The sequence below is a fragment of the Catharus ustulatus genome, chromosome 20 (assembly GCF_009819885.2).
Source record: "Catharus ustulatus isolate bCatUst1 chromosome 20, bCatUst1.pri.v2, whole genome shotgun sequence".
Taxonomy (NCBI): domain Eukaryota; kingdom Metazoa; phylum Chordata; class Aves; order Passeriformes; family Turdidae; genus Catharus; species Catharus ustulatus.
In genome coordinates this window covers 4,844,998-4,871,080 of record NC_046240.1, presented here as the reverse complement: position 1 = coordinate 4,871,080, position 26,083 = coordinate 4,844,998, and the positions used below count along the sequence as shown (strand labels likewise).

General features: G+C 57.0%; 1 protein-coding gene across 6 annotated transcripts; it reads right to left on the bottom strand.

Moving 5' to 3' along the window:
• Positions 1–933: 933 nt before the first annotated feature.
• Positions 934–26,083, bottom strand: RNF157 (ring finger protein 157). 6 transcript variants are annotated; one of them, XM_033076547.1, is made up of 21 exons: positions 26,061–26,083; positions 20,068–20,186; positions 16,266–16,354; positions 14,730–14,876; positions 14,085–14,202; positions 13,922–13,988; positions 13,722–13,765; positions 13,283–13,330; positions 12,964–13,035; positions 12,317–12,476; positions 11,901–12,013; positions 11,393–11,631; positions 11,197–11,305; positions 10,896–11,007; positions 10,279–10,484; positions 10,081–10,146; positions 9,753–9,801; positions 8,223–8,333; positions 7,518–7,613; positions 3,684–3,724; positions 3,151–3,237 (listed from the first exon to the last, which is right to left on the bottom strand). In XM_033076547.1, the coding sequence occupies exons 1-20, from the start codon at positions 26,062–26,064 to the stop codon at positions 3,684–3,686; spliced, it is 2,010 nt and encodes a 669-aa protein (XP_032932438.1). In that variant the 5' UTR covers positions 26,065–26,083; the 3' UTR covers positions 3,151–3,237. The 6 variants fall into 6 exon arrangements, with proteins under 6 accessions (XP_032932437.1, XP_032932438.1, XP_032932435.1 ...); XM_033076544.1 differs by lacking the exon at positions 26,061–26,083 and adding an exon at positions 25,138–25,303; XM_033076545.1 differs by lacking the exon at positions 26,061–26,083 and adding an exon at positions 25,138–25,303 and having other exon boundaries at positions 16,266–16,327.

Sequence of the window (26,083 nt, the reverse complement as noted above, 5' to 3'; positions counted from 1 at the left end):
ATGTGGGGGGTGGAACTGTGTGATCTTTGATGCCCCTTCCAACCCAAACCATTTGTGATTCTGTGAAAACCTGTGTCCTGCCCCTCCAGGGTCAACCCCAGCTCTTTTCCCCCTACCTGTGTCCCCACCCTATTTCTTGCTCCTGATGCACCCACAGCGATGAGGGCGAAGCTGAAGGGGGGCTGGCAGACTCCAAAAATAAAGGATGGAGTCTGCCTTTATTTAATTTTAAAAATTACAGCCACGGGCTTCTCTAAGAAACCCCTGTCCCCTAACTGCTGTTCTGAGAGCTTTAACAGAGGCCAGGGAGGGATCCCTTTGAAGCATTGGACTAAGCCATTCCCCCTCAGTGTGTTTGGCCTTGAGCTGGACTTGATGATCTCAGAGATCTTTTCTAATCTGATTGATTCTGATTTTGACTCTGATTCAGCTGCAAGTTACTTCCCCCCACCACCATCAGCCTCTTTTATTTAACCCAAGTTCCAACCCCCTTACAGCCCTCCTGGCCTTCAAGACTTCAGCTCCCATCACACATTTTCTTCCCCCCTCTGGAGGGATTTCTCTTGCATGAGCTCCCAGCTCTTCGTTCCTCCTCTTTGCCCCCTGGAAAAGTTCCCTCTGGGTGTCCTCATCCATCCCAGCAGTGACAGGGCCCACTCACACCACTCACCAGGAAGATGCCTCTACCCCAGGCCAGACTCTCCCTGCAGAGGTTTCTCCATCTTGGCAGGACTTAGGATAGTTGGGAATGCACGTTGGAAGGGACCTTGGAAATTGTGTTAGGACATTTGAATCAGCTGGGGTTTTTTGGAGAAGGCACCTGTGTGACAGGTGAGTGGGTGCTCCCAGCCAAAAAGGGATTTACACACCAAATCCCCCAAACCATGACTGCCCTCACCCTGCAACCACAAAATGACTCTGGACACTCTGTCAACATAAGATACCCTTTATTAAACATACTCTTAAAATCCAGAACATGCTCAAAGCAAAATCATAAGCAGCAATCTGGTTTCCTTCCTTAAATCCCTGACACGTGGGTCACTGGAACAAGGGGCTGCCCCGTGAGACAAGGGGCTGCCACCTTTCACCCCAGCTGCTCTGGCAGCTCCTGCCTGCCCCTTATCCCTTCTGGCTGGTGTCGCCCATGCCCAAATCCCGTCTCTCCTGTGCCACCCAGAGGATGGATTCTCTTCTCACAGCCAGGCAGCAGCACTGCTCGGCCGCAGCATCCTCCGGGCTCCTCTCCATCGCTCTGACCGACGGGCAGCGCCCACCCGCAGCCACCCCGGCTCTGCCTGCTCCTGCAGCCTTGGGGACACCGCTCAGAGAAGCCAGAAAACCCCCACAGTCGCTCCTAAGTGCTCCTCGTTCTGCTGGCAGCCACAAGCACCCTGTGCAGGGTGCCAGGCCAGCTGTCCTTGTCCCCTTTGAAACCATGAGGAAGGCTGGGCTTTGGTAGACGAGGCGCCCCTGGAGCATCAGCCCGATTTGCTCTCCCCTGCCCATGCTGGAGACTTAGGGAAGAGATGGCTGCTGTGATTCTCTCAGCTCAGCATGATGGTGAAGCTCTCCCTGTGTGCTGCTGTGGCTCCTTGGGGCTGGGACACCCAGGGATTGTCCCCACCCCTTCAGCCCTCCCTGCTGTTTGCAGCTCGCATGCCACAGGATGGCGTTTTGGACATGCCACCCCCTCACATCAAACCCTGGGTTCCCAGGGAGGAATTTGGGAGCTGTTGAGCTTAGAGGAGACACAGCCAGTCCAGAGGAGAGAGCAGTGGGATGGCCAGCTCCAAACCCACACTGGGGCCACACAGCAAGCAGAGAAATCATCCCCACACCCCAAAAGAGCTTCATCCCTCTTTAGGAGCCACTGCCATCACCAGCACAGCCCATGCTCTGCCATGGGGATGGCACTGGGAACCTGCTGCCCACACACACCCCTCCAGGGGCACTGCTTTCAGTGCAGCTCTGGCCTGAGGTGGCTCTGAAATGCAGCTGTGTCCTGCAAAGAGGAGATGGCCTTTGCTGCCACAGGTGTGTGACAAAACCAGGTGGGGAAAAGGGAGGCTGAGCTTCCCACCCTGGGCTGCCCCAAACAGCTCCAGAGCCTGCTAGACTGGGATGCAGGGTCTGATGCTCCTCCAGTTTCTGACAGTGATTTCTGACTGTCCCTGATGCTCTCTGGAGTGGAGCCTGGCCTCTGCCAGTGGCCCCACCAGGCCCCCAAGGTCTGTGACTTTATCCCTCCTCCTTTACCACCCCTGTGTGTCTGCCCTTGGAGCAAAATCCACTTATGCTGTCAGCCCAATGCTGGCCAGAGGGATGGGGACAGAGATGGGGGGCAGCTCCCACACCCTCATCCACCCCTTGCTACAAAGTGTTACGGGGAGGGCAGGACTGTTGGGATGGAGGTGACACTTTTGGCACTTGTTCCAGAGAGAGGGGCACAGCCCAGAGCCCTGAGCTCTCAGCAGGGCGGAAGACAGAGAGGATAAATGATCAATGCTCCAGGGGCTGGTGACCGGGCTAGGGGCAGTACCAGGCCTCCTGCCCACCCCTGCCACCCTGCTCCATTCCCCCAGGAAAGGCAACAGGAGCCCAGGTGGTGCTCAGGAGAGCAGAGGGAGGGGGAGCTATGAGGGCACCATTAATGGGGACATCCCATGGCATGGGGACACTGCATGGCAGGGGCCAGCACACCTGGCAGGGGGGTGGCCCCCCATGAAAGTCACCAGCTCACACACCAAGGATGCCAATCCCAACACATCCTTGAACCCACAGCCCTGAACATCTTCCTCCCATTGTCCCCACCCACCCACATCCCAAAATCCCCTTGGTGAGGTGACCCTGTCCCATCTGCTCCACACATTGGAGGAGAGGAGCTTGGGGGTGTAAGATGACTGGGGTGAGGGGGGGACAGGAGGGGACCCCAGCCTCTCCCCTTTAGTGCTGGACAATGGGAAGGTGCTAATGGGGGGCTCCAAAGTGACATGGCTTTCAGCCCCCATGGAAAAGTCGAGGTTACCGTCTTTTCTTTTGAAAATCAGTCCTGGTACAGCCAAGGGGTGGCGGTGACAGACACCAGGGTCCCTCTGGGTGGGCGGGGGTCGGTGCCCCCAGCCAGGCTGAGCCCTCACACGGGCAGGGCGGCCGCTGCCTGCTCCGGGTCCCGGGGGCCAGGGGGGCAGCGGGGCCAGGTCTGCTGCAGCCCCACGTTGTTGTTGGCTGCCTCTGGGCCTGGGGGGAGAAAATGGGAGTTAGGGGCTCCCAAAGCCCACTGTGCATTTGGTTTGTTTTTCCATGGGGGATGCAATTTTTTCTGCCAAAGTAACGCCCACCTCCCCAGCGCCCTGTTGGGTTTTGGCAGTGAGGGCTGGGGGGTCCCTGCACTTACCTCTCCAGGCTGGGGAGGCCCCTTAAACCCCCAATTTCTCAGGAATGCTGAGGGCCAAACAGGAAGCACAGTGTGGGTTTTAATAACCCAAATGAAGGGGACTGCCTGTGCCCCCTCTGCCCAGCGAGAGGCCACATGCAGGTGCTCTGTGGGGCTGCAGGTCAGGCACAAAGGGATGTCCCCTGGCCTGGGCAGTGAGGGGGCCACTGCAATGGGTGACAACCCAGTGCCAACCCCCCGGGGGACAGGGCACGAGGCGGGTGCAGCTCTGGGGGTCTCATGGTCTCACCTATTCCTCAATGTTAATGGGGCAGGAGTCCGGCACGGCGGCTGCGTGGCAGGAGAGACCAGAAGGCACATGGTGAAGGTGGGACAGAGGCGGCATGGGGACATGGGGACATGCACACGAGCGAGCAAACAGGGTGACTGGGGATCTCCCTGCCTATAAATGGGTCCAGGAAGGGGCTGGGGAGCTGTCACTGGCCATGGGGTGAGGGGTCCCCATGCATGGAGCCTCCCAGGGTTTTATGCCAAAGGGAACCCAGGGGTGGACATGGTGTGGTGTGGGGGCAGCTGGGTGCCCACATGCCTCCTCTCCAGCTGCAGGGTCCCAGTTCAGGCAGCACCCTTCAGCTGGGGCAGGGTGATGGCAGCTCAGCCCCAGACCCATCAGAGGCTGCATGGTGCCCTTAGGAAGGGGTGCATCCCTAAGGCAGCTTGGCTGCAGCCTCCAGCAGGGTTAAGCCCTGTGCCCAGGGCAGCTCTGAGCCAGAGGGACTGTGTGAGGGCATGCCAAGGCCAAGGGCAGAGGCTGTCTCAGAGAGGGAGCAACAAAATCCTGCTGCCTGCTGATTTATGGGAGGTGACAGCTGCCATTTTGACTGGCTTTTCATGGCGAGCTCAGGCTGGAGAGGGAGGCATGTTAAGTCTGCAGGTCCCGGAGGGAATGGATAATTAAACAGGACCACATGTACATGCACATGGAAATCCCATTAAGAGCTTGATATTGCCAAAGTCAGTGCAGTGCTCCAGTGCAGAGACCCAGCTCTGCTCAGTGCTCTCGGTGCAAGGAGCAGGGCTGGGGCAGCAGAACGTGGTCTGGCCCTGGAGCAGGGTGTGAGCCCTGTGCCCACCCATCTCCCCCACCCTGTGCTGCTGGAGGGGTCTCCCCTGCTGTCAGCAGCTGGCAGATGTGCCCTGGGCAGACCAGCTCCCAAATCCCATCCTGGTGAAACCCAATCAGCTGGACTGGCCCATTGCTCACAGCTCAGAGCATCTGTGGCTACAAACCAGCAAGAGCCCTCAGGGGATTTCAGGTTTTCCACAGCAGCTCCCCAGCCCCTCCACCTCAGTGCCAGCCTTTCTGGCAGATGCCTTTCCCCAGTTTCTCTTTCCAAAGCTGTTTTTGCCCTGCTGCCCCTGGCAGAGGCTGTGGCTGTAGCCAGAGGATGCTCTGAACCATGGGGACAGCCCCTGCAACCCGTGCTCTGCAGGACCCACACAAGGACACAGGTTCAGTTAAACCTTGTGCTCTAAAATCCCTGGGATGGGGACTTTGGCCTCCTCCCAAAGCTCTTTCCCATCAGATTGAAATCTGCAGAGATTTCAAAAGAAGCTTTGAGGAACCAGGTCCCACACCTTTGTCCATTACAGAGAGGACAAAAATGTCATTATCAAATGTCACCAGCTTGGAGACTGTGGATGCACTCCTAGATGCAGACTCTTGGAACACCACAGATCTCAAGGGCCAGGATGCAACTGCCTTCCCCACAATCAGTGAATAGGGTTCTCATGAACTGGGTACAAGCCCTGAGGAATTTTATGAACAGCCAAAACAAACCCACAAAATATGGAACACCCCCACTCTCACCATGAGCCTAAAGGACTGTAAATTTAAAGACACAATATGGTCTTAACTCCTTATGATATAGAAGCTGACTGTACCCTAGAGGATTTAAGGGTGCCCAGCATATGCTCCAAAAACTTCTCCAAAACCTATAAAATCAACTCGGAACATTTCAAGGTCAAATTGGTTGAACAATAACAAATATTGTTTAATCCTAGTCCTTAAAGAGATGCAGATCCATGTTTCTGCTATCAGACCAAAATGTTCATCCTTTACAGGCACCTCCTCTACTGGAGATTTTCCTAGCTAAACCAGAGACTGTTACCTCACACATCTAACTGATATATTGGGGACTGATTGAAACTCTGACTGATCAACTGGGTGCAACTATTTACAATTTGAACATTCAACCTTTAAGATCTTCCTTATCCACTCTTGGAAACACACAGTGGCCAGCTTCAAATACCAAAATTATCCAAATGCTGATGACCAACTGGCTGATGGTCTGGGAATTGCTCAAAGCATTGTCTTCAGCACTCAGCTGTAGTGCAGCTCAGTTGTGGTTACACTCTACCAGTGCTGGGATAATCACTGAATGGGAAAAGTGACTTTTATTCATTGAAATTTGAAAGGGCATTTCAATTCTGGTGGTCTTTAATCAAATTTTATTATGTCCCCATCACTAGGAAGGTCACAGCTTTTGTCTTAGCAGTACCCAGTGCTTCTGCATGTACCAAGCACCAAATCCTTGTGGTATTAGATCCACTGGAACACTGAGCATGGACTTTCAAGAACAATCATACACATGCATGGCAAACCACTGATGGTTGTGTGGTGAGAGAATGACAGGGGTTTGTATGTGAAAGTAATATTTTGATAGCCTTAGCTGTGTGTTTGGACATAGAACTGTGTCTATCATTTCGAAATGTCTGCTGCTAACGACCCCAAATCCATCCCAGTATCCATAGGATAAGGGTATGGGTTTTTAAGAACCCCTTGTGATAATTTAAGAGTGGATGACACAAAGATACAGCTTTGTCACCACTTCAATCCATGCATTTGTAACTTCACCTATAGAGCAGGATGTGACTTCAACTACTCCCTACCAAAAACTGTGCACCAAAACCATGTTAGATGTGTTGTATGACACTTTGTCTCCATCCCTTACAGGAATGGACACTACCCTGGTTAGAAACTGCTGGAATATCCTACACAAACTGGTACAAGTATCCTACACTGGATCTACACAAACTGGTACAACTCAAAAGGCAAGCCAGAAAACAACAATCACTGTCCATTATTATGTGGAAAAAACGTCTTGTATCCTACAGCAGGTGAAAAGGGATGGAGAACATCATGCCTGCCATACCCAGGGGACAATGGACAGTCCCAAAACCCTCACTCTGCACCTCCTCTGCCCCTGGTCCCAGCATGAGGGGCAGCCCTCTGCTTTCCCCCACAAACGCCTGGATCGCCCCTCTCATGCAGCAGAGCTCGTGCCGAGGGCTGCAGCTGCTGGATGCAGGTGTGCTGGCCAAAGGATGGAGAGGGCATCCTTGGCTGGGCTCAACCCAGGGGCCAGCTCCTGCACCCCAGCCCAGGCAGGGGACAAGGCCAGTGCACACCTCACAGCACAGCAAGAATTTGACCCTGTGCCGGAGCCATCTGGGCTGCAAAGCTCCCTCTTCCTCATCCTCCCCCCAGAACAACCAAAAGGATGCAGTCAAGGATGGCTTTGGCCACTGCCACGGCCAAGGGATGCTTTGTAGGCCCTCCAGCAAAGCAGAGGTGCTGCTGGGACACCCCCAGCTCCCTCCCCAGCCCCCCCAGGCCAGCAGGACTCAGCCAGCTGCTGACAGAGAGTGATGGAGGGGACGCAGGGCTTTTGTGGCAGGTGCCTGTTCCTCCCCAAGAGCCTCAGCCGTGTTTCTCCAGCACAGAAACCACCAGGAACAGGCAAGGCAGCAAGAGAGGAGGCTTTCCCAAAGGAGCAGGGGAGAAGAAAGGATTTCCCCTCCCTCCAGTGAGTCTCACCCACCTTCTTGGCTCTCCAGTACCTGCTGCAGGTCTGGTACCTGCCACAAAGTCAGCTGAAAGGGCAAGGCAGGGGCAGTTGCTTTTAGCTTGTCCACAAATGTATTGACAGAGACCCCACTGGCTTTTTGTTTCATTTCCCCACACAAAGGCTGAGGAAGCAGAGCCTACAGGGCTGGGCAGGGTCCCCAGCCCACTGCCCCCTTCCCCACAGGGGCCAGGGATGTTCAATACATTTGTCACCTTTGGGCAACTTTGGGCAGGGAAGGGGCACAAGCATGGGTGGAGAAAACCGTGTTGGCACAGAGCGAACATGAACTTTCACGCAGACGGAGGAGCCTGGGGGAAAGGAAGAAAAAAAAGGGATGGAGAGAGGCTGGGAGGAAAAAAAGTGGAAAGAGGGTGAGGGAGAAAGCATGAAGAAATGGGAAAGATGGATGAAAGTTGGGGGTCTGTAGAAAGATGACCTGACAGACACACCCCATCTCCCTGGCTTTGGAGGAAGAGGAGGACAAGGCAGGCAGCTCCTGCTGTGCAGCTGGACTGCCTGTGGATCACATCCCAACTCAAAATATTGCTGTGCCCACCACAAGCCTGCAGCAGGCTGCAGCTGTGCCACACAACCACCTTCCTAAGGAGGACTGGTGCCTCCTGGGGTGCCAGCAGCCCCCTGGCCAGGGACAGAGAATCCCAGCAAAGCAAGTCTGGGACACCCCAGTGTGGACAGGCCACCCTGACCTATGGTGGTGACGTGTCTGGTGCTCAGCCCCACAGAGGGACGGGTGGAGGGGTGCAGTGAGGACAACCTGGCGGGGATGGCAGTGGCCAGGATGGTGGGAATGATGGTGATGGGACAGGAGGGATGGATGCAAAGGGCTGGGGGGATGCAGGGAAGAGTGGAACTGTCCCCCCCCACCCCAAGTTCATGTTCAGCAGATGGCCACTCACCAGGTAAGCAGGCCTCAGAGCACAGTTTATTGTCCAGCGCTTTCACGTGTGCGATGCCCATGTCATTGTTATTGTCACACGTCAGACCGAGGAACGCGCCTGTCCTCGGGCCTGGAAGGGAGTTAAGGCAGTTACCGCCGCGGCCGGGCTGGGGCTCGACGCTGCCTTTTTAGCACTGGGGGGGTGGGATTTCTGGGGCTTTTCCTCTCCCTTCCCCAGCCTCTTTCAAAACAAAAAATGACATAGAAACGATGCACCGGGTGGGAGCGGGTGAAGAGTGGACAATAACGCCTGGGCGCGACCCGAGCTGCTCCATCGGAGCGCAGCGGAACAGCCACGATGCGGCCACGGGCACGGCCATGAACCCGCCCAGGGTTCAGCCAAACCTTCCCTCTGGCACAGCCAGGCTGTGGTGGCACCCATCACCTCCTGCTGGAGCCTCTCCAGCACCAGCAGTGCAGTGAGAGCTGCGTGGATGCCAGGAAGAGGCAGTAGCTGGATGCGTGGGGCACAAGAAGCCGTAGCCAAGCTTTTGCAGGGGGGATGGAGGCTTTCAGGGATAAGGGAGGTAACTCTGCTTCTTAGCACTGCTTCTACAAGAGATCAGCCCCCAGGTTCTTACCTGCATCCATCAGATGCAGGTGACTGAACCTCAGGAGGGATGCTCCCAAACGTGCCAGCAGCCCTGCTGAGAACAGGTGCAGGACTGTGTCCTAAGGAGAAAGGCCATCCTGCTCCCAGAGTTGCTGGGATGCCCATGGATGTCCACCACAGCCTCTGGTTGTTCCTATTTGTTGTACTTGAGTCTCCCCATCAGCACAAGCCTCTCTGCAGGTCAGAGGCCACAATTTGGGGATGAGTGTTCCATAGGTGTTCCTGCTTTCCAGCTTGGCTGAGCATCCAGCTTGGATAGGGAACTAGTTTTGTCATATTTTTGCTGAAAAGAGCCTTGGAAATGTAGGAGGGGGCACAGCGTGGGCCTCCCTATTGCCCAAAAGCAATCCAGGGCAGTTGGTGGCCAATGGCATAGAGGTGACCACCTCTTTCCTTGGCTGTCTGAGCTCAAGGGAGGAGGTGAGACAAGCCCTCAATGTGCTTGTGTTGACATTGAGGACAGGCCAAAGAAAGTGAGCAAAGCATCCCAGAGGGAACAGCTCTGCAGCCCCTTCCTGTGGGAATCAGCCCAGACACTGATTTCTACAGGGGAGAGTTTCACAGATTTGAGAAAAGACCTTGGTGAGAGAAAAACCACAGAGAGGGAAGACTTTTCTATTTGGCTTGTTGGAAAAACCAGTGGATCCTGCACACCAACCATCACCTGCTCCATGTCCCATACTGAGCTCTGGGGTCCCTGGGGCTGGCTGGCTCCCCCCACTCACTGGTGTTCAGCCCCCTTTGGATATCCCCACTGTGACAGATGTTTCCCTGACTCCAGTGCCTGCAGAGCCCCTCAGGGCTCTCCCTGATGACAGCACTCATCGTGACAGTGAGCTGAAAGCAAGGAGACAGCAATGACCCAGCGCCTTTTACCATCTTCCTGCGTGGGAGAGGCGTCCTCATCCTCCAGCACATCGTTTCCCTGTGGCACAGGTGAGAGGCAGGAAGTGTTAGCTCAGGGCTGTGCCAGGGGCTGTTCCCAGGTCCCTTTGGAATCCCTGGGGATTCCATGGATCAGGACTGTCGGTGAGGCACAGCCCCTCCAGCCCACCCATCCCCAGGGCAGCCCCTTCCCCAGCCCAGCCCTGGGGGAACGTGGTGCCAGCTGCCCAGCCTCCCCCTCCATGGGCACAGCTGGCATCCCCCCACAGTGCTGGGTGACAGCACAGCTCCCAGTTCCTCGTGGGATGGTTATGGTTACCTCGGCATCGCGCTCCTCGGCAGAAATGCTGACAAAATTTAGATCCGGGGACTCCACAGGTGTTGACTGTGGGAGGAAGGTGGGAAAGATGGAAGGAAAACAAAAACAACCAGTCTGGTGCCAGTGGTTTTGGAGGAGGAGTTACATCCCCCAGGGAAGCTCTCCAGCATGGGCTCCACCAGCAGCCCCCAGTCCTACCTCTCCATCAGAGGCCGTGGCGCTTGCGGCCGCGGGCGAGGGGAGCATGTCCCCCTCCTCCTCCTCCTCCTCCTCTTCCTCCTCCGTGCCAGGGGCGATGTAGGAGCCAGACATGGAGGACACGGTGTCGGTGCTGAGCTGGGAGTGCTGGCTCTGGGAGGAGGCCATGGACATGACGGACTGAGCCAGGCTGCTGCTCACGGGCTCTGGGGGAGAGCGGGGGCTGAGGGGGCCGCCAGACCCCCCCACCCACTGGTGGGAGACATGGCACAGCACCCACTAATGGAAAAGGGCTAATGAGGAGGAGTGGGGTGCAGAGGAAGGACTGGCTGCATGCCAGAGAGATGTGATGGGTGCAAAGCTGCCAGCAGCAGGGCCCCAGGGCTCACAGCCCATTTCTGGGTCTCTGGGTGACAAAGCAGGCATGACTGGTGCCCCTGTGATCCCCATCTCTGGTCTACAGGTGGGAAAGCAGAGGTGACACTCTGGGGCTCCTTCCAATGGCAGGGTAAGAAGGGGCCAAGTCACTGCTCTGCATCCCCCACAGTGTGACAGTCCTGAGATCATGATGCCACTCTCCTGCCTCACCAGCACCTATGAGCCCCTCCAGGCTGTACCTTCTGGGGACGAGATGGTGGAGGAGAGGGGTGTCCCAGTGCAGGAGGACTGGTCGATGGCTCCTGATGATGACAGGGTGAAGTTTTCACTCTCTGGCGTTGCACCACATTCCTGGAAGAGGAGCCCATGGGAAGGATGGGATGGGGGATATTCAGCACGGATGGCCCATCTCCTCCAAGCATCCTTATGGATGGAGGGTGAGCCAGGAGAGGCAACCCCAGCCAGTGTCTCTGGTCCCAGACCTGCTGCCCCACCCACAGTACCTCAACTCTTTACCAGCAGGTTTTGGACAGTGCTCACCTCCTCATGCCGGGCTGGGGATCTCCTCCTGGACACCCTCAGCTCTGACTCAGTGCACGACTTCTCATCCTCCTCTTCGGGCAGGATAGAGGAATTCTGTGAGATGGACCTGGCCAGAGGGGCAAAGCAGAGAGTTTCACCCCTGCCCACAGCCCCCAGACCACGCCCAGACCCCCATGCCCACCCCAGTACTCACTTGGAGATGCTCTTCTTCAGCTTGAGCCCCGGCGGGCCGCAGTCGGGCAGGCGCTCGAGGGGTGACAGGGCCCTCAGGGGGGGCAGGGGGCCATCGCTGCCATAGGAGGGCAGGGTCCCCACGCCCGGGGGGTCCCCCAGCGCCCGCAGGGGCAGCGCGGCCGGCGACGGCGTCAGCGGCCCATTGAGAGCCTCCAGCAGCGACACCACCTCGTACCCCGGGGGGATGTGCTCCGAGGACTGCAGAGGGGGACACGGGTGAGCATCCTCCCTGGGCCATCTTCTGATCCCCTCACTCCCAGTGGGATCAAGATGCCCCAGGAAGAAGCTTGAACTTAGAGAATGGTTACACTGCCAAAAAAACTTCATTCTTTTTTTTTTTCCTCATATCAACCCACATTTTTTGCAAGATGAATTTGCAATAAATAAATAAATAAGCAAACCCTGTTCTCCAGAGACATACAGATCCCCAAACCTCCCCATCCTGCTGGAAGAGGCCAGGCACTGACCGAGTGCTCCTCGGAGTCAGAGGTCTGTGAGGCGATGATGGGGTTGAAGCTGGTGGGCGACAGCGGGCCCAGCTTTTTCCTCATGGCTCGGATTTGAAGCAAGGCTCGGAAAGCTGCGACAGCAGGGAAAAAAGGGAGGGGTGAAAACCACGCATTGAAAGGAGACCTGTCAAAAAATGACACCCTGTTTCCCAAGAGGGGCATCCCCAGTGGGGCTAGAGGGAGTGCAGGGATTCAGTGTGGGAGATGCCAGCCCCCTCCCAGAGATGCCAGCCCGTTCCCAGAGATGCCAGCCCGTTCCCAAAGGTGCCAGCCCGTTCCCAAAGGTGCCAGCCCAAAGGTGCCAGCCCCCTCCCAGAGGTGCCAGCCCCCTCCCAGAGGTGCCAGCAGCCCACCCAAGCTCCCCCGGGCCTTACGCAGCCTGCAGATGGGGCAGTTGTTGGCCTGGTAGCGCAGGGTGTCAGCACAGGTGTTGCAGAGGCAGAGGTGGCGGCAGGGCAGGATCAGGGTGTCCCGGACGTCCGACAGGCAAACCACGCACTCGGCGCTGTTATCGCTCACCTCGTCCTCGGCCACCTGCCCAAGGGACAGCAGGGAGCTGCTCAGGGGTCCCCAGCCCACGTGGCACCAGGGTGGGTGCTCTAAAATACTGGCTGGGTGCTCAGCCTGTGTCCAGGGGCTGCCTGCTCTTGAAATGCCCCCCTGGGACCTCATTCCTCTCCTCCAGGAGACTGGGAGATGAGGTCAAAGGAAACAGAATCCCAAACTTTCAACCCAATTTTTACATGTTAAAGCAGAGTATAAAGCACATCCCATGCCTTGAACCCCATGCTCCCCATCTAAGCCATCACCCTTCCCCCAAGGGACCACAAAGGAGGGGGGAAAGCTCAATCCTTCAGTTTTCTGCCTGCAGCAGCTTTGATGCCAACATGAAGGGTCCCCACCCGTGACCAGTTCTGTGCTGTGCTGCAAACTCTTGCCCTGAGTATGTTCCATTGGCCAGACCTGTGCTAGGGGAAGGGAAGAAGGGATGAGGGAAGAGCCCTGGGATGCAGGCACACACCTTGGAGTCCTGTGTGTTGTACTTGTTCTCAATGCCATAGATCTCCTGCAGGAGGTAGCTCACACCATCCACCTGCAATGCCATGGGGAAGGGGTAAGGAACAGAGAGGGTCCAGAGCCACTGTGGCTCCCAGCCCCCTGCTTGGGCCAGCCCTCCTCCCCCCAACATTCAGGGGTTCTCTTTGCATTGATAACCTTGAAATTGCACTCCCTGGGAAGCAGGGGCAAGGCTGGGAGAGGCTTGGGGCTTTTGAGCCTCCCCAAAACCCCCTGCAGGGTGTGCAGGGACACCTGCACATCAGGGACACCCTGACACTCACCACTTGCTTCTGCTTGAGTGGCTTCACACAAAAGGTGCCATCACTGTGCTGGAGGGAGGAAAGAGCACATGGGTGGGCACCCCTGGGCTGCTGTGCCAGAGCACCCACTCACCCTGTGGCTGTCACTGCTCCCTCCTCCCTCCCAACAAGCCCATTTTGCAGGAATCCTGGCTTTTCCTGACAGCCCAGCAGCAGGCAGCTGTGGGAGGTCACACACATTGCAAAGCTGGAGACTTGAGGGAAGAAGGAAGATGGAGTTGAGCCCAAACTACCTTAGAAGTGGGTGCTTAAAATGAGGTAATAGTCCCAGGATTTGAAGAGCAGCCCACAACATCCCCAGCCCAGCAGCACCATCCCCATTCCCAGGGATTCTCCAGGCTCTTGTAGCTGGTGGGTGATGGAGGCAGGAGGGGGAGGATGGCCCCAGCTTGGCACTTACCTTCTCAAAGGTGGCCAGCAGCACGTGGCAGTGCCCACTGTGCTCTGCAAGACACAAAGGAACGTGCAGGGCTCAGGGGACATGCAGGGGCACGGGCAGAGCCACAGCAGCAGTGAGGAAAAGCAGGAGGCTCTGCCCAGCTGGCACCACAACACCAGCAAACTGGGAAAGGCCATCCCAGCAAGGAGCCCCCTCCTCACCCTCTCCTTCATCCACCACAGCCTGCACCACCATGGGATAAACCTCACGGTCCAGGTCAAAGCCCAGCTGGAGAGAGACAGGGGAGGCTTGGTGAGATGGAGCAGTGCTGAGGCTTCATCCCACCTCCATCTCCACGGGATGGTCAGGGGTGGGGGGACCCACCTCTTCCTCGCTCCACTCGGAGGGGTCGATGGTGTGGGAGGGCACACAGAACTGCTGGCACACCCCCCGCTTGTAGTGCACCGTCTCCGACTGCAGGCTGTTGTCCCTGGGGGTGTAGCTGTCCCGTGGAGAGAGCACAGGGTCAGGGCACCACGGGTGTCCCCACACTCCTGCTCTCCCCACATCACAGAGATGCCAGGAAAATGGGACAGGGTATGTTCACTCCCCTCCCAGATGCCTCTAGGGGCTGAGGTAAGAAGTTCTAAAAAGGGCTAAAATAATCTACAGGGTAAAGTAAACACAGCATAGGAGGGGACAGGGACAACTCCACAGCCACCCTGGAAGGGTCTGGGGTGGGGGAAATTATTTCCCCTCAGTCTCACTTCTGACTGGAATGCAAAAAGAGGGAATAGGATGTGACAGGGAAGGAGGTGGCAGGGGTTGGCAAAGACCTGGTGGTGGCACCTGGTGGAAACAAGGAGCCCCCCCCTCCAATCTCAGCACCTCCCTCAGCCATCTCCTGTCCTCAAGAGCAAAGATGCTCAGGGCAGAGGCTCCATGTCCATCAGCCAGGGACACACACCAGGTTTGGGGGGGACATGGGCCAAGCTGGGGGGTGACACAGGCCCGCCTGGGGCCCCTCACCTCGCCATCCCATTGTGAAACTCCTCGGTTGCCTGGTAGTAGATGGTTATGGCCACACGGGCGTCCGTGTCGAAGGTGAACTCCACGTTGTAGTGCACCTTGGCTTTGCTCACTTCTTCCCCTGGGGTCTTCACCTCCTCCGAGCACCTGGGGAGCACAGAGGGTCCAGGAGATGGGCCTTGGACTACAGTAATTTCACAATTATAAACCGCACTGAGTATAAGCCACACTTCTGGGTTTCAGCAACTTTTCATTCTTTGTCCACACATAAGCCACACCTGATTATAAGCTGCACATTACAGTACAGAGTGTGATAAAAGGTATCTGTTCTATCACCATCTGTTGAGGGTGGGGGCAGTGATCCTTATCTCAACGGCAGATATTCTGCTAATGGGCCATCCATTGAAACCAGCTGGGGCAGTGTTCTTTATCTTTTCACAACCCATCCTTCCTCCAGCCAGTCATTTTCTGCTCATGGCCATTGAGTCCCACTGTGGCACTGATAAAATTACTGCATCCCATTGGGAGTTGCTCCAGCCAGGGGGAAGAGCCCAGCATTTCTTACCAAGATAAAAACAGAGGTTTTGGGACACTAAGGGAGCCCTTTCTCCACTGGACTCCAGAGGAAAACCGGATTTCTCCACATCACCACTGGAGCTCCGGAGGGAAACTGCACCTTGTACAGGAGCACTGCTCCAACTGAGCCACATCTGTCACTGCAGGAGGATGCAGCCACCATGGAATGGGACTGCTGCCAACACCCTGCCTGACTGACGGGGTGCCAGGTTGTACTCTGACTTTGTCAGGGTTTGGGGTTTGTTCTTTGTAGTACTGTATTTCTATTTTAATTTCCCTAGTAAAGAACTGCTATTCCTAATTCCCATATCTTTGCCTGAGAGCCCCTTGATTTCAAAATTATAATAATTTGGAGGGAGGGGGTTTCCATTCTCCATTTCAAAGAGAAGCTCCTGCCTTTCTCAGCAGACACCTGTCCTCCAAACTAAAACAGCAACTTTTCATTCTTTGTCCATATATAAGCCACACCTGATTATAAGCTGCACTTTGGGTTCGGACCAAAATTTTAGTCAAAATGGTGCAGCTTACAATCATGAAATTACTGTAATTCCCTCGGCCCAAAAGGGGCTGCTGCCCTCCTGCAGGGGACACTGAGGCACACCAAGAGTGCCTGGCATGCCCAAGGTCACGCCTGCAGGCTGGGAAGTGCCGCAGACAGATTTCAGCCCTAATCCTCAATCTCAAACCCTGCCGCAATCCCCAGCCTCCCTCCAGCAAAGCCTTTGGAAAGTGGGGGGGAGGAAGAAGAAGCAAAGCACTTCAAAGGCAGCGCTAAGCTCCTTTAATCCTGCGGCACTGCCTGTGCTGGCATGCGGGAGGCAGAGGGGAAGGGCACGTTGGGAGAACAGCTCATCCATCCCTCCATCCGTGCTGGAATGAGAGCAGCCCCATGGCCAGCACCCAGCACAGCCAGCAGGACCCTCCCTCCCCGGGGCTCAGGCTCTGGGTGCCCAGACTCACTTGACAAGGCGCAGGGTGTCCTTGCGGATGTTGATTAAACTCCTGAGGGTCTTCACGGGTTCCTGAGGAGGTGGAGCAGCGTAAGGGAACTAGGATGAGAGAGACACTGGTGAAGGCACACGCACACGGGGGGCTACGGTGGCTGTGGAGCCCTCAGTGACCCAAACCCAACACCTACAGAGGGAATTGGGGTGGCCTGGGCATCCTGATGGGTGCTGAGCACCTGCAGCTCCTGCTGGCATTTGGGTGCAGGCAGCACAATGACAGGGACAGCCCTTCACAAACAGCAAGCCTAGGACTGCAGGGACAGTTTCACTGGGGAGGGGACACACAGAGGGGCTGTTCCTTGTCCCTTGGGCTGGGGGCACAGGGCAGGTGGCTGCTGATGGGTTTTTATGCTGCTGGATGAGGCTGGGGAGAGTGAGGCTGAAGCTCCCTCCCCGCCCACTCATTGGGATAAAACAGGCACAAGTGTCCCTGTCTCCTCTCTGTGGTGGATGGGATTTGGGTGGTGAGATCCCTGCCAGCCCTGTGCCCAGAGCAGAGAGCCAGCAGGGTGTCTGGGCAGGAGCAGGCAGGCAGCAGTATCCCTCCTCCAAGGTGACATTGTCCTTCCCAGTCCTTTCTGTCCACTTGACACGGGCTACAGGGCTCCCTGGGGAGGGGATACGGTGGCACCCAGGGGACACAGCAGTCACCCAAAGGAGACTTAGGGCAGTAGGGAAGCGATACAGGACACATCTCCCCCCTCTCCATCTCCAGCTCCCAGGTAGGTTTAGCTCCAGAAGGGATCAGCCCTGATTAAGGCCCAGCTCATTGGCAAGCTGCCACCATGTGCCAGGGGACAGCCAGAGCCAGGAGGGTGTCAGGTGCCATTGGGGATGGCAGATGGTCAAAGAGCTTTAACTGCTGCCTCTGGAGAGGGCACAGTGTCCCATTGTCCTTTACCAAAGCACCCACTGCACTCCAAAGGGACAAAACTGGATTGCAGACTTGGGGATGCCCTGCAGAGAGCCAGATGCCCGTTCCCCATGCCCCTGGTGTTCTCACAGGGGACAATCATCATCACTAACCTGTCCTTAAAGCCATCATCACCTTTCTGTCCCCAGAGCCCTGCAGAGCAGGATGGATGGGACTGGGGGACCCGTGCTGGGCTCAGAGGGACAGGATGGGACAAGCAGAACTGCTCAGTGCAGGCATGGCTCTGATCCCACAGGTGCCACTAAAGCATTAGGCTGGGCACAGCATGGCTGATGGCATCAGAGGCTTTGGAGATGAATTCCCAGCACTGTGGAACTGCATCTCACCGCTCTCGTCCTCTCCAGGAGGGGAAAAGGGCAGCAGAGTCATTAAACTGCTGCTAACGAACGTTTTTATGAGTCACTAAATGTGCACCTGCAGAATCAAGCACCTGCAGAGTCACCCATTGCAGCTGGAGGGGAGAGAGTGAGAACACACTCCAGGCTGAAGCTGAGCCATGTCATGACATGCTGTGCCATGTCGTGATACATCCCCTGTTATTCAAACCAATGCAGTCATCCAAAATTGCTCGTTTGCACCTCACCCATTCAAACCATACCCAAACCAGCCCTGGCAGGGAAAGCACCCGTGGGTGCAGCCCCCTCCTGCTGCAGCAGCCAGGGGTGGGTGACAGAGGAGGGAAAGGGCAGCCAGGTCCCCTGGGTGCCACCCACAGGGGCCGTTGGGCTTGGCAGGATGGGGAAGTGCCGCAGGCAAATTTTGTGCTGCAGAAACCACTTCAGGCTCTTTCACTCCCACGTGTGGAAAGCACTTTTTGGGGGTGGTAGGATTATTTTTTTTTAAATTAAATTTTACAAGTCAGATTTCACACATCAGAAAGGGGCTATTCAGAGGAAGTTTTGCATCTCCTCCCTTTAAATCAAGCTGAAACACAACAGAAAAAAAAGGGTAACAGTTGTGGTGAAGTTAAGAATGCCATCCACGTGCCTATAGCAACATTTGGTGCAGGCCAGCTTCTGCTCAAGTGAAATAAAAACCACCCTCAAAAGTCTGTCTTTGGGTTTTTCTACAAGCAAACCCCAGCAGCTTTGCGTGGGCAGGGAAACCCAGTGGCACATTTCAACAGTTCCTGGCTTCCCCTGTGCTCTCTGAGTGCCTCCAGCAGCTTCTCTGCTCCTCAGCCCCTGCATGGTAGCAGCTACTTCAACCTGCAACGCCCTTCCCAGCCCCTTGGGAACCTGTTCTCAGCTGGAAAATCCAGATTATCATGTATCCATGGAGGGGAGAACCTGCACAGCCTCCGGCTGCTCCACACATCCCCGTGGCAGCAGCGCCGTTCATGGCTCAGACAAAGTGCTCTGCTCACAGAGGACTTGGGACACAATTCTTCCAAAATCTCCTGGCCCTTGATCCCCAAGGAACCCAGAATTAATCCCTCACCAAAAAGCAGTGGCTGTCTTTATTGTTTCCAGCCCAAGCAGGGCTCTCACAGAAGGCCAGAAAGCAAAAGGATCACAGCTAAGAAGCATCAGGACAGGATTGGAGGCAGCCTCAGAGAGGCCCAAGTGTTGCCTGGACACAGGCTTGGACCAGAACCAACACAGATCCTCCCCATCTCCTCCCTGAGCCCCCAAAACTGACCTGACCCAAAAGTCCAACCCCAGAACTCACCCTGCTCCCCAGGGAAATGGGATCTTGGTCCAGCTCTGCAGCCCAGAGCCATCGGTAATTAAACCAGAGCAAGACAATTTAGCTCGTGATGCTGTATTAATTCTCTCTGCTGTTTCCAAGCTGTTCCTTTGCCTTCCCTGCTGCTCTGCTGTCAGGGCTGCTGACATGGGAACTGCTCACTGGGCAGTTTAGAGGCTTTTACTGTAATCAAAGAGGATTTCTCAACACTTGCTTATGGAAGAGGCCCTGAGTGCTGACTTCTCATTTTCTGGGGAAGCACAGAGGATGGAGAGAAAGGCAGAGAAAGGCACTGCCTTCACCCACTCAGTGTTCATGTGCTTTGTGGGTGCTCCTGACCTTGGCTCTGCTGGGATCCCTGGCAGCAGGCAATGCTTGAAAGCTGGGCCAAAGCAGCAGGCAAGTTTATCTCGACTTAACAGAAAAGCTTTGGTGACTTTTAAATCCTCACCCTGATTCTTTTGAATACTTGACCCCCCCAAATTCCTCCAGCCAGTGCTGGTGAGTTGTCCCACTGCTGAGAGGCACCTGGGGAGCATCACTCCCAGGCTGAACCCCTGCTCTCATTTCCTCCCTTTCCAAAGGCAGCAAGCACAAAAACCATCTCCAGGAGCTGTGTGGGGTGTAGGGACACCCCCTCCAGCCAGGTTCCCTCATGCCCTGAGACCAGCTGGAGCTGGCAGCACCCAGCACTGCAAAACCCATCCATGCCACCCTGAGCCACAACCTACCCCTGCCTTTTTAGTTTTATTTTATTTCTTCCCCTCTCTTGCTAGAGCCTGGTGAGTAATTTCACCTGTTCCTATCCAAGCTGCTCTGAACCACACCAGCACCTGCGTGTTACACCCCACACCATGTGCCCTTCTGTCTGGGATATGGCTGCTGGATGGGATGGGAAGGCAAGAAAAGGGAATGAAAAAGAAGTTGGATTCAATCAGCCCAGATCCCCTTCCCCATTAGTCCCGGATAGAGCACAGGAACCCAGCCCTTGTGTGAACATCACAGAATCCATTCAGCCCGCCCCAGGCAGGCTCTGCCCGTGCAGGGGGACAGCCAGCAGCCGTGTGACACCCCATGGCACACAGAGCCAGCCCCGCTTTGGGAAGGGGCGCTCCCCACCCCCGGTACCCACCACCACGGGCCGGTTCCCCAGGAAGTTGAGGTCGCTGTTCTCGCCGAAGAGGTACCCCTCGGGGTGCGTGGAGTCGAACTTCTCCCCGCCCATGATGAAGTGGTTGGCAAAGTAACTCCCTGAAACGAAATCAGAGCGGGCGCCTGAGCGGAGGGAGGAGAGGAGAGGAGGGGAGGGGGCTCCGGGCGATGGAGCGGCACGGAGCCACCGGATCGATGGCTCGGAGGTGACTTTGTCCCCAGGGTCACCTTTCTGGTTGAGCTGACACGCTGAGAGCCCCCAGGCAGTGAGAGGCTGCCAAGAAGCCACAGTCCCTGCCTGCTCTCCCCTCTTCCTGCATCCCACCGGCTTCAGCACCGCGGAGCCGGGATGGGGAGAGGCTGGTGCGGGGGTCCGCGGGATTTAACTGTGCCTGCTCCCCTTTCCCTGCCTGGGAAATCCCTGTAAGCCCCAGAACGGCCTGAGCCACCCAAGGGCACCCTGACCTTCAGCAGGAGCAGAGGGATCCTGGTCCGTGAGGAGGAGGAGGAGGGGACGGCTCCTGGGGCAGCAGAGCAGAGCTAATCGTGGCCATAAACACCAGCTCGTTCCCCGAGGAGGCAGCAGAGGCAGGGGCACAGCCTGACCTGCCAGAGAACCCTGCGAGCCCCGGAGGAGCCGGGCTGGCTCCCACATCCCCAGGGATGCTGCCGGGAAGGGCAGCACGGACCTGCCACGCACCCTGAAAACGGGCAGGGCTGCTCCTGCCCAGAGCCTGATGTCACAGACCTCGTGTGCCACCCAAGGCAGCCTGTCCACAGCCAGCCACTGCCCACATTGGCTGCAGCTGCCACCAGGAGGGTGAGCAAAGCACAGCTGAACTGAGTTCAGTCAGTTCTCAGCCTGCAGCCTTCCCTAGGAAGGGCTCACCTGCAGGAGGCAGGATTTTGGGGTCCTGTAGACCCTCCAGGAGGTCAGTACCTGCCCTGCCGAGTGCTCCACATGGCCCTGATGAACTCTGGGCAATGACCAGGGTCCATCCCTTCTTCCCTCACAGAGCCAGAACACCGGAATGTCCTGGCCCCGAGCTGGGAGCAGCCCCCAGGTCAGGCACTTTTCCACTAGAGGAGAATTTCCTCCAAGCCTGGCCAGGAGCCAACCAGTGCCTGCTCCTTGTCCGTGAGATCTGGGCTGTGTGGGGAAAGCACGTTGTAGCACAGGAACTGGCCAGGCAGGAGGGTTGGGACTTGAGGTGGGAAAAAAGGGAAAGGGAAATGTGGACAGGGATGGGGCAGCAGTAAGGGGTAAGCAGAAGCACCAGGAGCCAGTCAGACATGGACACAGTGTCCTGCATCGTAACAGCCACAGGGACAGGGTTTAGATTATAAAAACCCCAAACCCACCAGCACAGATCCCTCTGCACCCCCGGGATGCCCCAAAACCAAACATTTGGGGACCACAGATAGAGGACATTAAGCTGCAGCTCTGCTTGTGGGTACTGAAGTCAGAGCTTGAAATCAGCTTCCAACAGGGCTGGATCAGGCTTTAATACTGCACTTAAACCCAAAATGGAGCCCAAAGCTCAAGGGGAGGAGTAACTCTGGGCCAGGAGGGATGAGTGGGATCCCACAGCTCTGCCCCATGGTGCAGGGATGCCTGGATGCAGCGAGCCCGCTAGCAAACGTCGACCATCAATTATTGATGCCTGCTGCTTTCAGGTCCCATTTTCCACGTACATAATTTATAGGCAGCTTGCCTAGAAGGACTCGGCCACGTGGAAAAAAAAGCCCCAAGAGCAAAGAGCCTTCAGAGCTGCCTGCAACAGCACAGCCAGGGGAGAATGGGGCCATCCAGAGCTTCTCCTGACACCAACTTGGAGCAACAGCAGGAGATGGCACAAAAATTACACTTAAGCATGGAGAAAAGCCTCCCTAGCACTGAGAAAAAGCTGGCAAATGGAGCACAGGCTCTCTGTGTTCGGCCCAGCCACAGTTTAGCGTGCTGGAGGCTTCCACAGGATGGGCAGAGCAGGTGAAGACCATGGTGCCATCAGCCAGTCTTCCTGCCAGGGGTTGGGAGCACCCCTGGGTGCTGCAGGCTCCCAGCACATGGCCCAGAGGCTTCAACTCCCTCTTGACAGCAGGCAGAACCAGCTCTGTGCTCCCTCCCAGGAAAGGTCCTCCTTACTGTTAAACAAGAGGCTTGAGTTGTGCCAGGCTTTTCCAGGGAAGCACCAGCACAGGAAAGCCTGGCAGGAACGTGTTGGTGACTCCCTGGACATGGATGGGGGGCACAGCAGGGAAGCTCCTTCCCAGCACAGCCACCTTATTATGAGCTGATTGTAAATCCAACGCCCACTCCTGGGGAAGTAGAGCCTGTCAAGGACAGCCACATCTTGGGAAGGGCTGCACAGAGCAGCTGCTGGAAAGAAGGAATAAACCCAAACTGCCTGAGGTTTCCAGCAAAAGTCTTTGTGTCCTGCACATCTGCTGGCACCAGCACATGAGACACAGCTGGCACCAGCTGTCAGCTCCTTTTCCCCATGAGTGCCAGCAATGTCACCTTGTTCAGGTGACAGAGAAGGGTGAGAACCCTCCTGTGTGCTGTGCCCGTGGCTCTGGTGTGCAGTGACACGTCCTGCACTGTGCCCCAAGCCATCACTGCTCTGCTGGGCTCTGCTACTGCAGCCTCTGGCTCTCCAACATTTCAGCCTCACTCCCCAAAGCTGCAAAACCAGAAAAGCTCATTCCCAGCTCATCCACACGCTCCTGGTGAGGGAAGCCCCAGGTTTGCACAGCCTGCAGTCAGCCCAGACAGGTGGCCATGGCACAGCGCTGGCACAAGGACACCCTGCGGCCACGGGTGCCAGCACCGGGTGCTGTGATGGGCTGGTTAAAGGCTCTGGGTGCATCTGCCCCTGGGCAGTCCATTAATTAATTCTGTGCTCTGAAGTGGGCAGCCAGAGGCAGCAGCAGCCGGGGCTGAACTAAAGCCTGTCCTCAGCACTGCTGCGTCAGCCCTCGCCCGCCGCGGCTCTGCCACCACCCGGGGTTGTGCCCCAGGACCGGGGCTGTCACTGCTGGATGAATCCCCGTGCTCCTGTGCCCAGCCAGGGCCCTGCTCACAGTCCTGTGTGCCCCAGGGGAAGTCAGTGCTGACCTCAGCTGGGGACAGGGGCTGAAAGCTGGAGACTTGCCCCAAAAGCCATCCCAGCAGCCCTGCAGTGGGGCTTCATCTACAGCCCCCGCTGGCTCTCCCTCCCAGTGGCAGCCATGGAAGTAAATCTCAGCCTTTGTTTCAAAAATTATGGTTTAACTAATGCCATTGACACCCTGTCTGGAGGGGATGGGACCCCCAGGATGGGGAGGTGCTAAAGTAGGACAAGACACAGCTGCCCTATTCCCACGAAGAGAGCCTACAGCCCAATAGCCAAAGCCACATCCACAGAGAGAGGGAAATGCCCCAAGGTCCCATGAGATTCCCCTCCAGGACCACATTTCCAAAGCCAGTGGCTGTTTTGAGGGAAGTGCTGCTGCCACAGAGGAATCAGCTCCACTGCCCAGCACGTCCTCCCTCGGCTGCCAGCAGCGCTGAAGGCAAATCCCACCCGGATTAAAGGCAAACCAGCCATAATCTCCAGGGCCACCAGCCTGCCCTTGTCCCAGTGCAGATGGCTGTGTCACCTGGGCACCTCCTGCCCCTCTCCTGAGGACCCTGGGCAGCACCAGGACCATCCCCTCAGCTCAGCCCAGAACCCAGCAGTAGGACTGGGCCAGCTGAGCACAGCCAGGAGCCCTGGGCTCTCCCCAAAACCAGAGCTAAGCATCAGCCCGGTGACCTCTGCCAGCTGAGATGAGTTTGGAAGTGCTGGGTGCACTTGCACCCTCCACTCCTTCGTACCCAGATATTTCAAGAGCCCCTAAATAAGACGGGATCCCAAGGGGAAAACTTGTAATGCATGGAGACACCGCCCCTACAAAGAGCAATCCCATGGATGGGCAGGTCCAGCCTCACCTGGCATTAAAGTGACAGAGGCCTTGAAATCCTGTAAAAAGGAGAGCTGGGGGAGCCCTGCGGGAGGCCAGGCTGTCAAGGATCAGCCATCTCCAGCCAGCTGTGCAACCTATTTTAGATTAAATTTTTTTTAAAAAAAGGCAAGCACAGCTTTTCAGGACACGAGCAGGATTTGTGTTGGCTGTAATTCTTGCTAAGGAGGTCTTTAGTTGTAATTAGCGAGTAATTTGTCACAGCGCTAACGATCCAAGCGTTTACCTTATCCTATTAACTACCAAAATAGTTACCTATTAATAATATTTAATACTGCAAGGATGCTGTGCAATCTCCTCCCATGCACGCACGGTGCTCCGGGGCATCACTCACTCACCGGTGCCGGTATTTTTGCGGCTCTGAAGCGCTGGCCACCCAAGGGCTGGACCCCATCTCCCCTCCCTCCCCAGCGTGCCCCCCTCGGACAGCCCAGCCCAGCCCCTGCAGGGAAAAGTGAGGCTCAGAAGGGAGGGACGGATTTTCCAAGGTCACGCGCAAGGTTTGAGACAGGGCCGGATTGGGGAGCGGGAGATGCATCACCAGCAAGCCTGGAGGCAGGGAGAGCAGCCAGGAAGGGGAAGGCTCCCCAGGGCAGGGGCTGGGGTGCTAGGATGGGGCAGAGCCCTGGGAAGGAGGGATCCCCTCCAATCCCTCCCACCCCAGCCTCCCTCATCCTCCCGGGAATTTAAACCCAGGATTTTCCCGAGCAGCCAGCTCCTGAGTAACCGGCTATAAAAAGCGCCTCCGGAGCCCGGTGCCGCAGACCACGGCTACAGAAATAATTATAACAATAATGTCATTAAAGTCGCGTCAACTCAGCCAAGTTTGGGAAGCGGGGTGTACCGGCAAAGGGGCGCCCGGAGAGGGGTGACCCCGAACCCTCCCGCCCCGCACTCACGCAGGGTACCCGCACCAGACCCAGAATTTTAGGGTGCCCCCCTGTGCGTCAGCGTTTGCTTTGGGGTGCAGGGTCACCCCCGCCCGGAGCCCGACTCGCTCCCCTCTTTCCCTCCCCGAGGGACGCGGGACCCCCCGGGGGCTCACCGGATTTCGGGGGATATCTGTAGACAGAATTAGCGGGGACATCCACTTCCTCCACCCCTGCGTTCTGCCGGCTGGTCAGAGCCCCCATGGCCGGGCCGGGGCTCAGCGGGCGGGGGGCGGCGGGGATTCCTCCCGCCCGGGACCGGGAGGGGGGCCGGGAGCGGGGCTGGCGGCGGCCCCCGCCCGCAGCATCCTCCGCTCCGCTCTGCGCCGCGCCCGGCGCCGCCTCCGCGGCACCGCGGGGCTGCGACATTCGGGGCGGGGCCGCCATCGGCCGGCACGCCCCGGCCCGCCCCGGCTCGGTGGTGGGGTGAGGGGACGAGATGCTGCCGCTGCCTGTCCCGGTGACTCCCTCCCACCCAGCGAGGTCCCCTCTCAGGTGCCACTTACCTGTCCCCGTGCCCACAGTGCCACCCACCTGCCATACCCCGTGTCACCCAGTAGCCTCCAGTACCGCTGCCATCATCTGCCACCTTAAGTTATCCTCCAGTGAGTTCTGGCCACCGCGGCCCACCCTCCTCCCATCCAGCCGCCAGCCCCAGCAGCTGGGTGGCACCGAGCAGCAATTCCAGCTCAGGGACCCCCAGGGGCAGCCCGGGCATGGTCCCTCTGTGTCTGCACCCTCTGCTGCCGCGTGTCCCCTGGGAGAAGGACAAGCACTCCACTTTTCCCGACAGGTTATAGGAGGAAGGATTTTGTGCAGCTGTTGGCACAAGGACTGATCCCCTCCAGCAGGGGTTAAAGCCCCCCTCCAATCACATCTCCAGCATCCCCATCCTGCCCTCCCAGCTCCACACCAGCAGCAGCTGCATCTGCCGGGCGCAGCCTCTGGAGGCACGGAGCCGTCTGTCCGCTCCAGTGCACCCCAACACACTCCCCCAGTTCCCCCAGCGTTAAATTACTGGGAAGCACTGGTCACCTACTCATTTTCCACTTGGAGCCGAAG

Excerpts from the sequence above, each read along its gene's own strand:
- RNF157 (XM_033076544.1), bottom strand. The coding sequence starts at position 25,225 with ATGGGGGCTCTGACCAGCCGGCAGAACGCAGGGGTGGAGGAAGTGGAT. Across the intron at positions 10,147-10,278 it reads CCACGGCCTCTGATGGAGAG|TCAACACCTGTGGAGTCCCC; the intron begins GTAGGACTGGGG and ends TTCCTCCCACAG. Across the intron at positions 8,334-9,752 it reads CTCTCCCACGCAGGAAGATG|GCCCGAGGACAGGCGCGTTC; the intron begins GTAAAAGGCGCT and ends ACTCCCTTCCAG.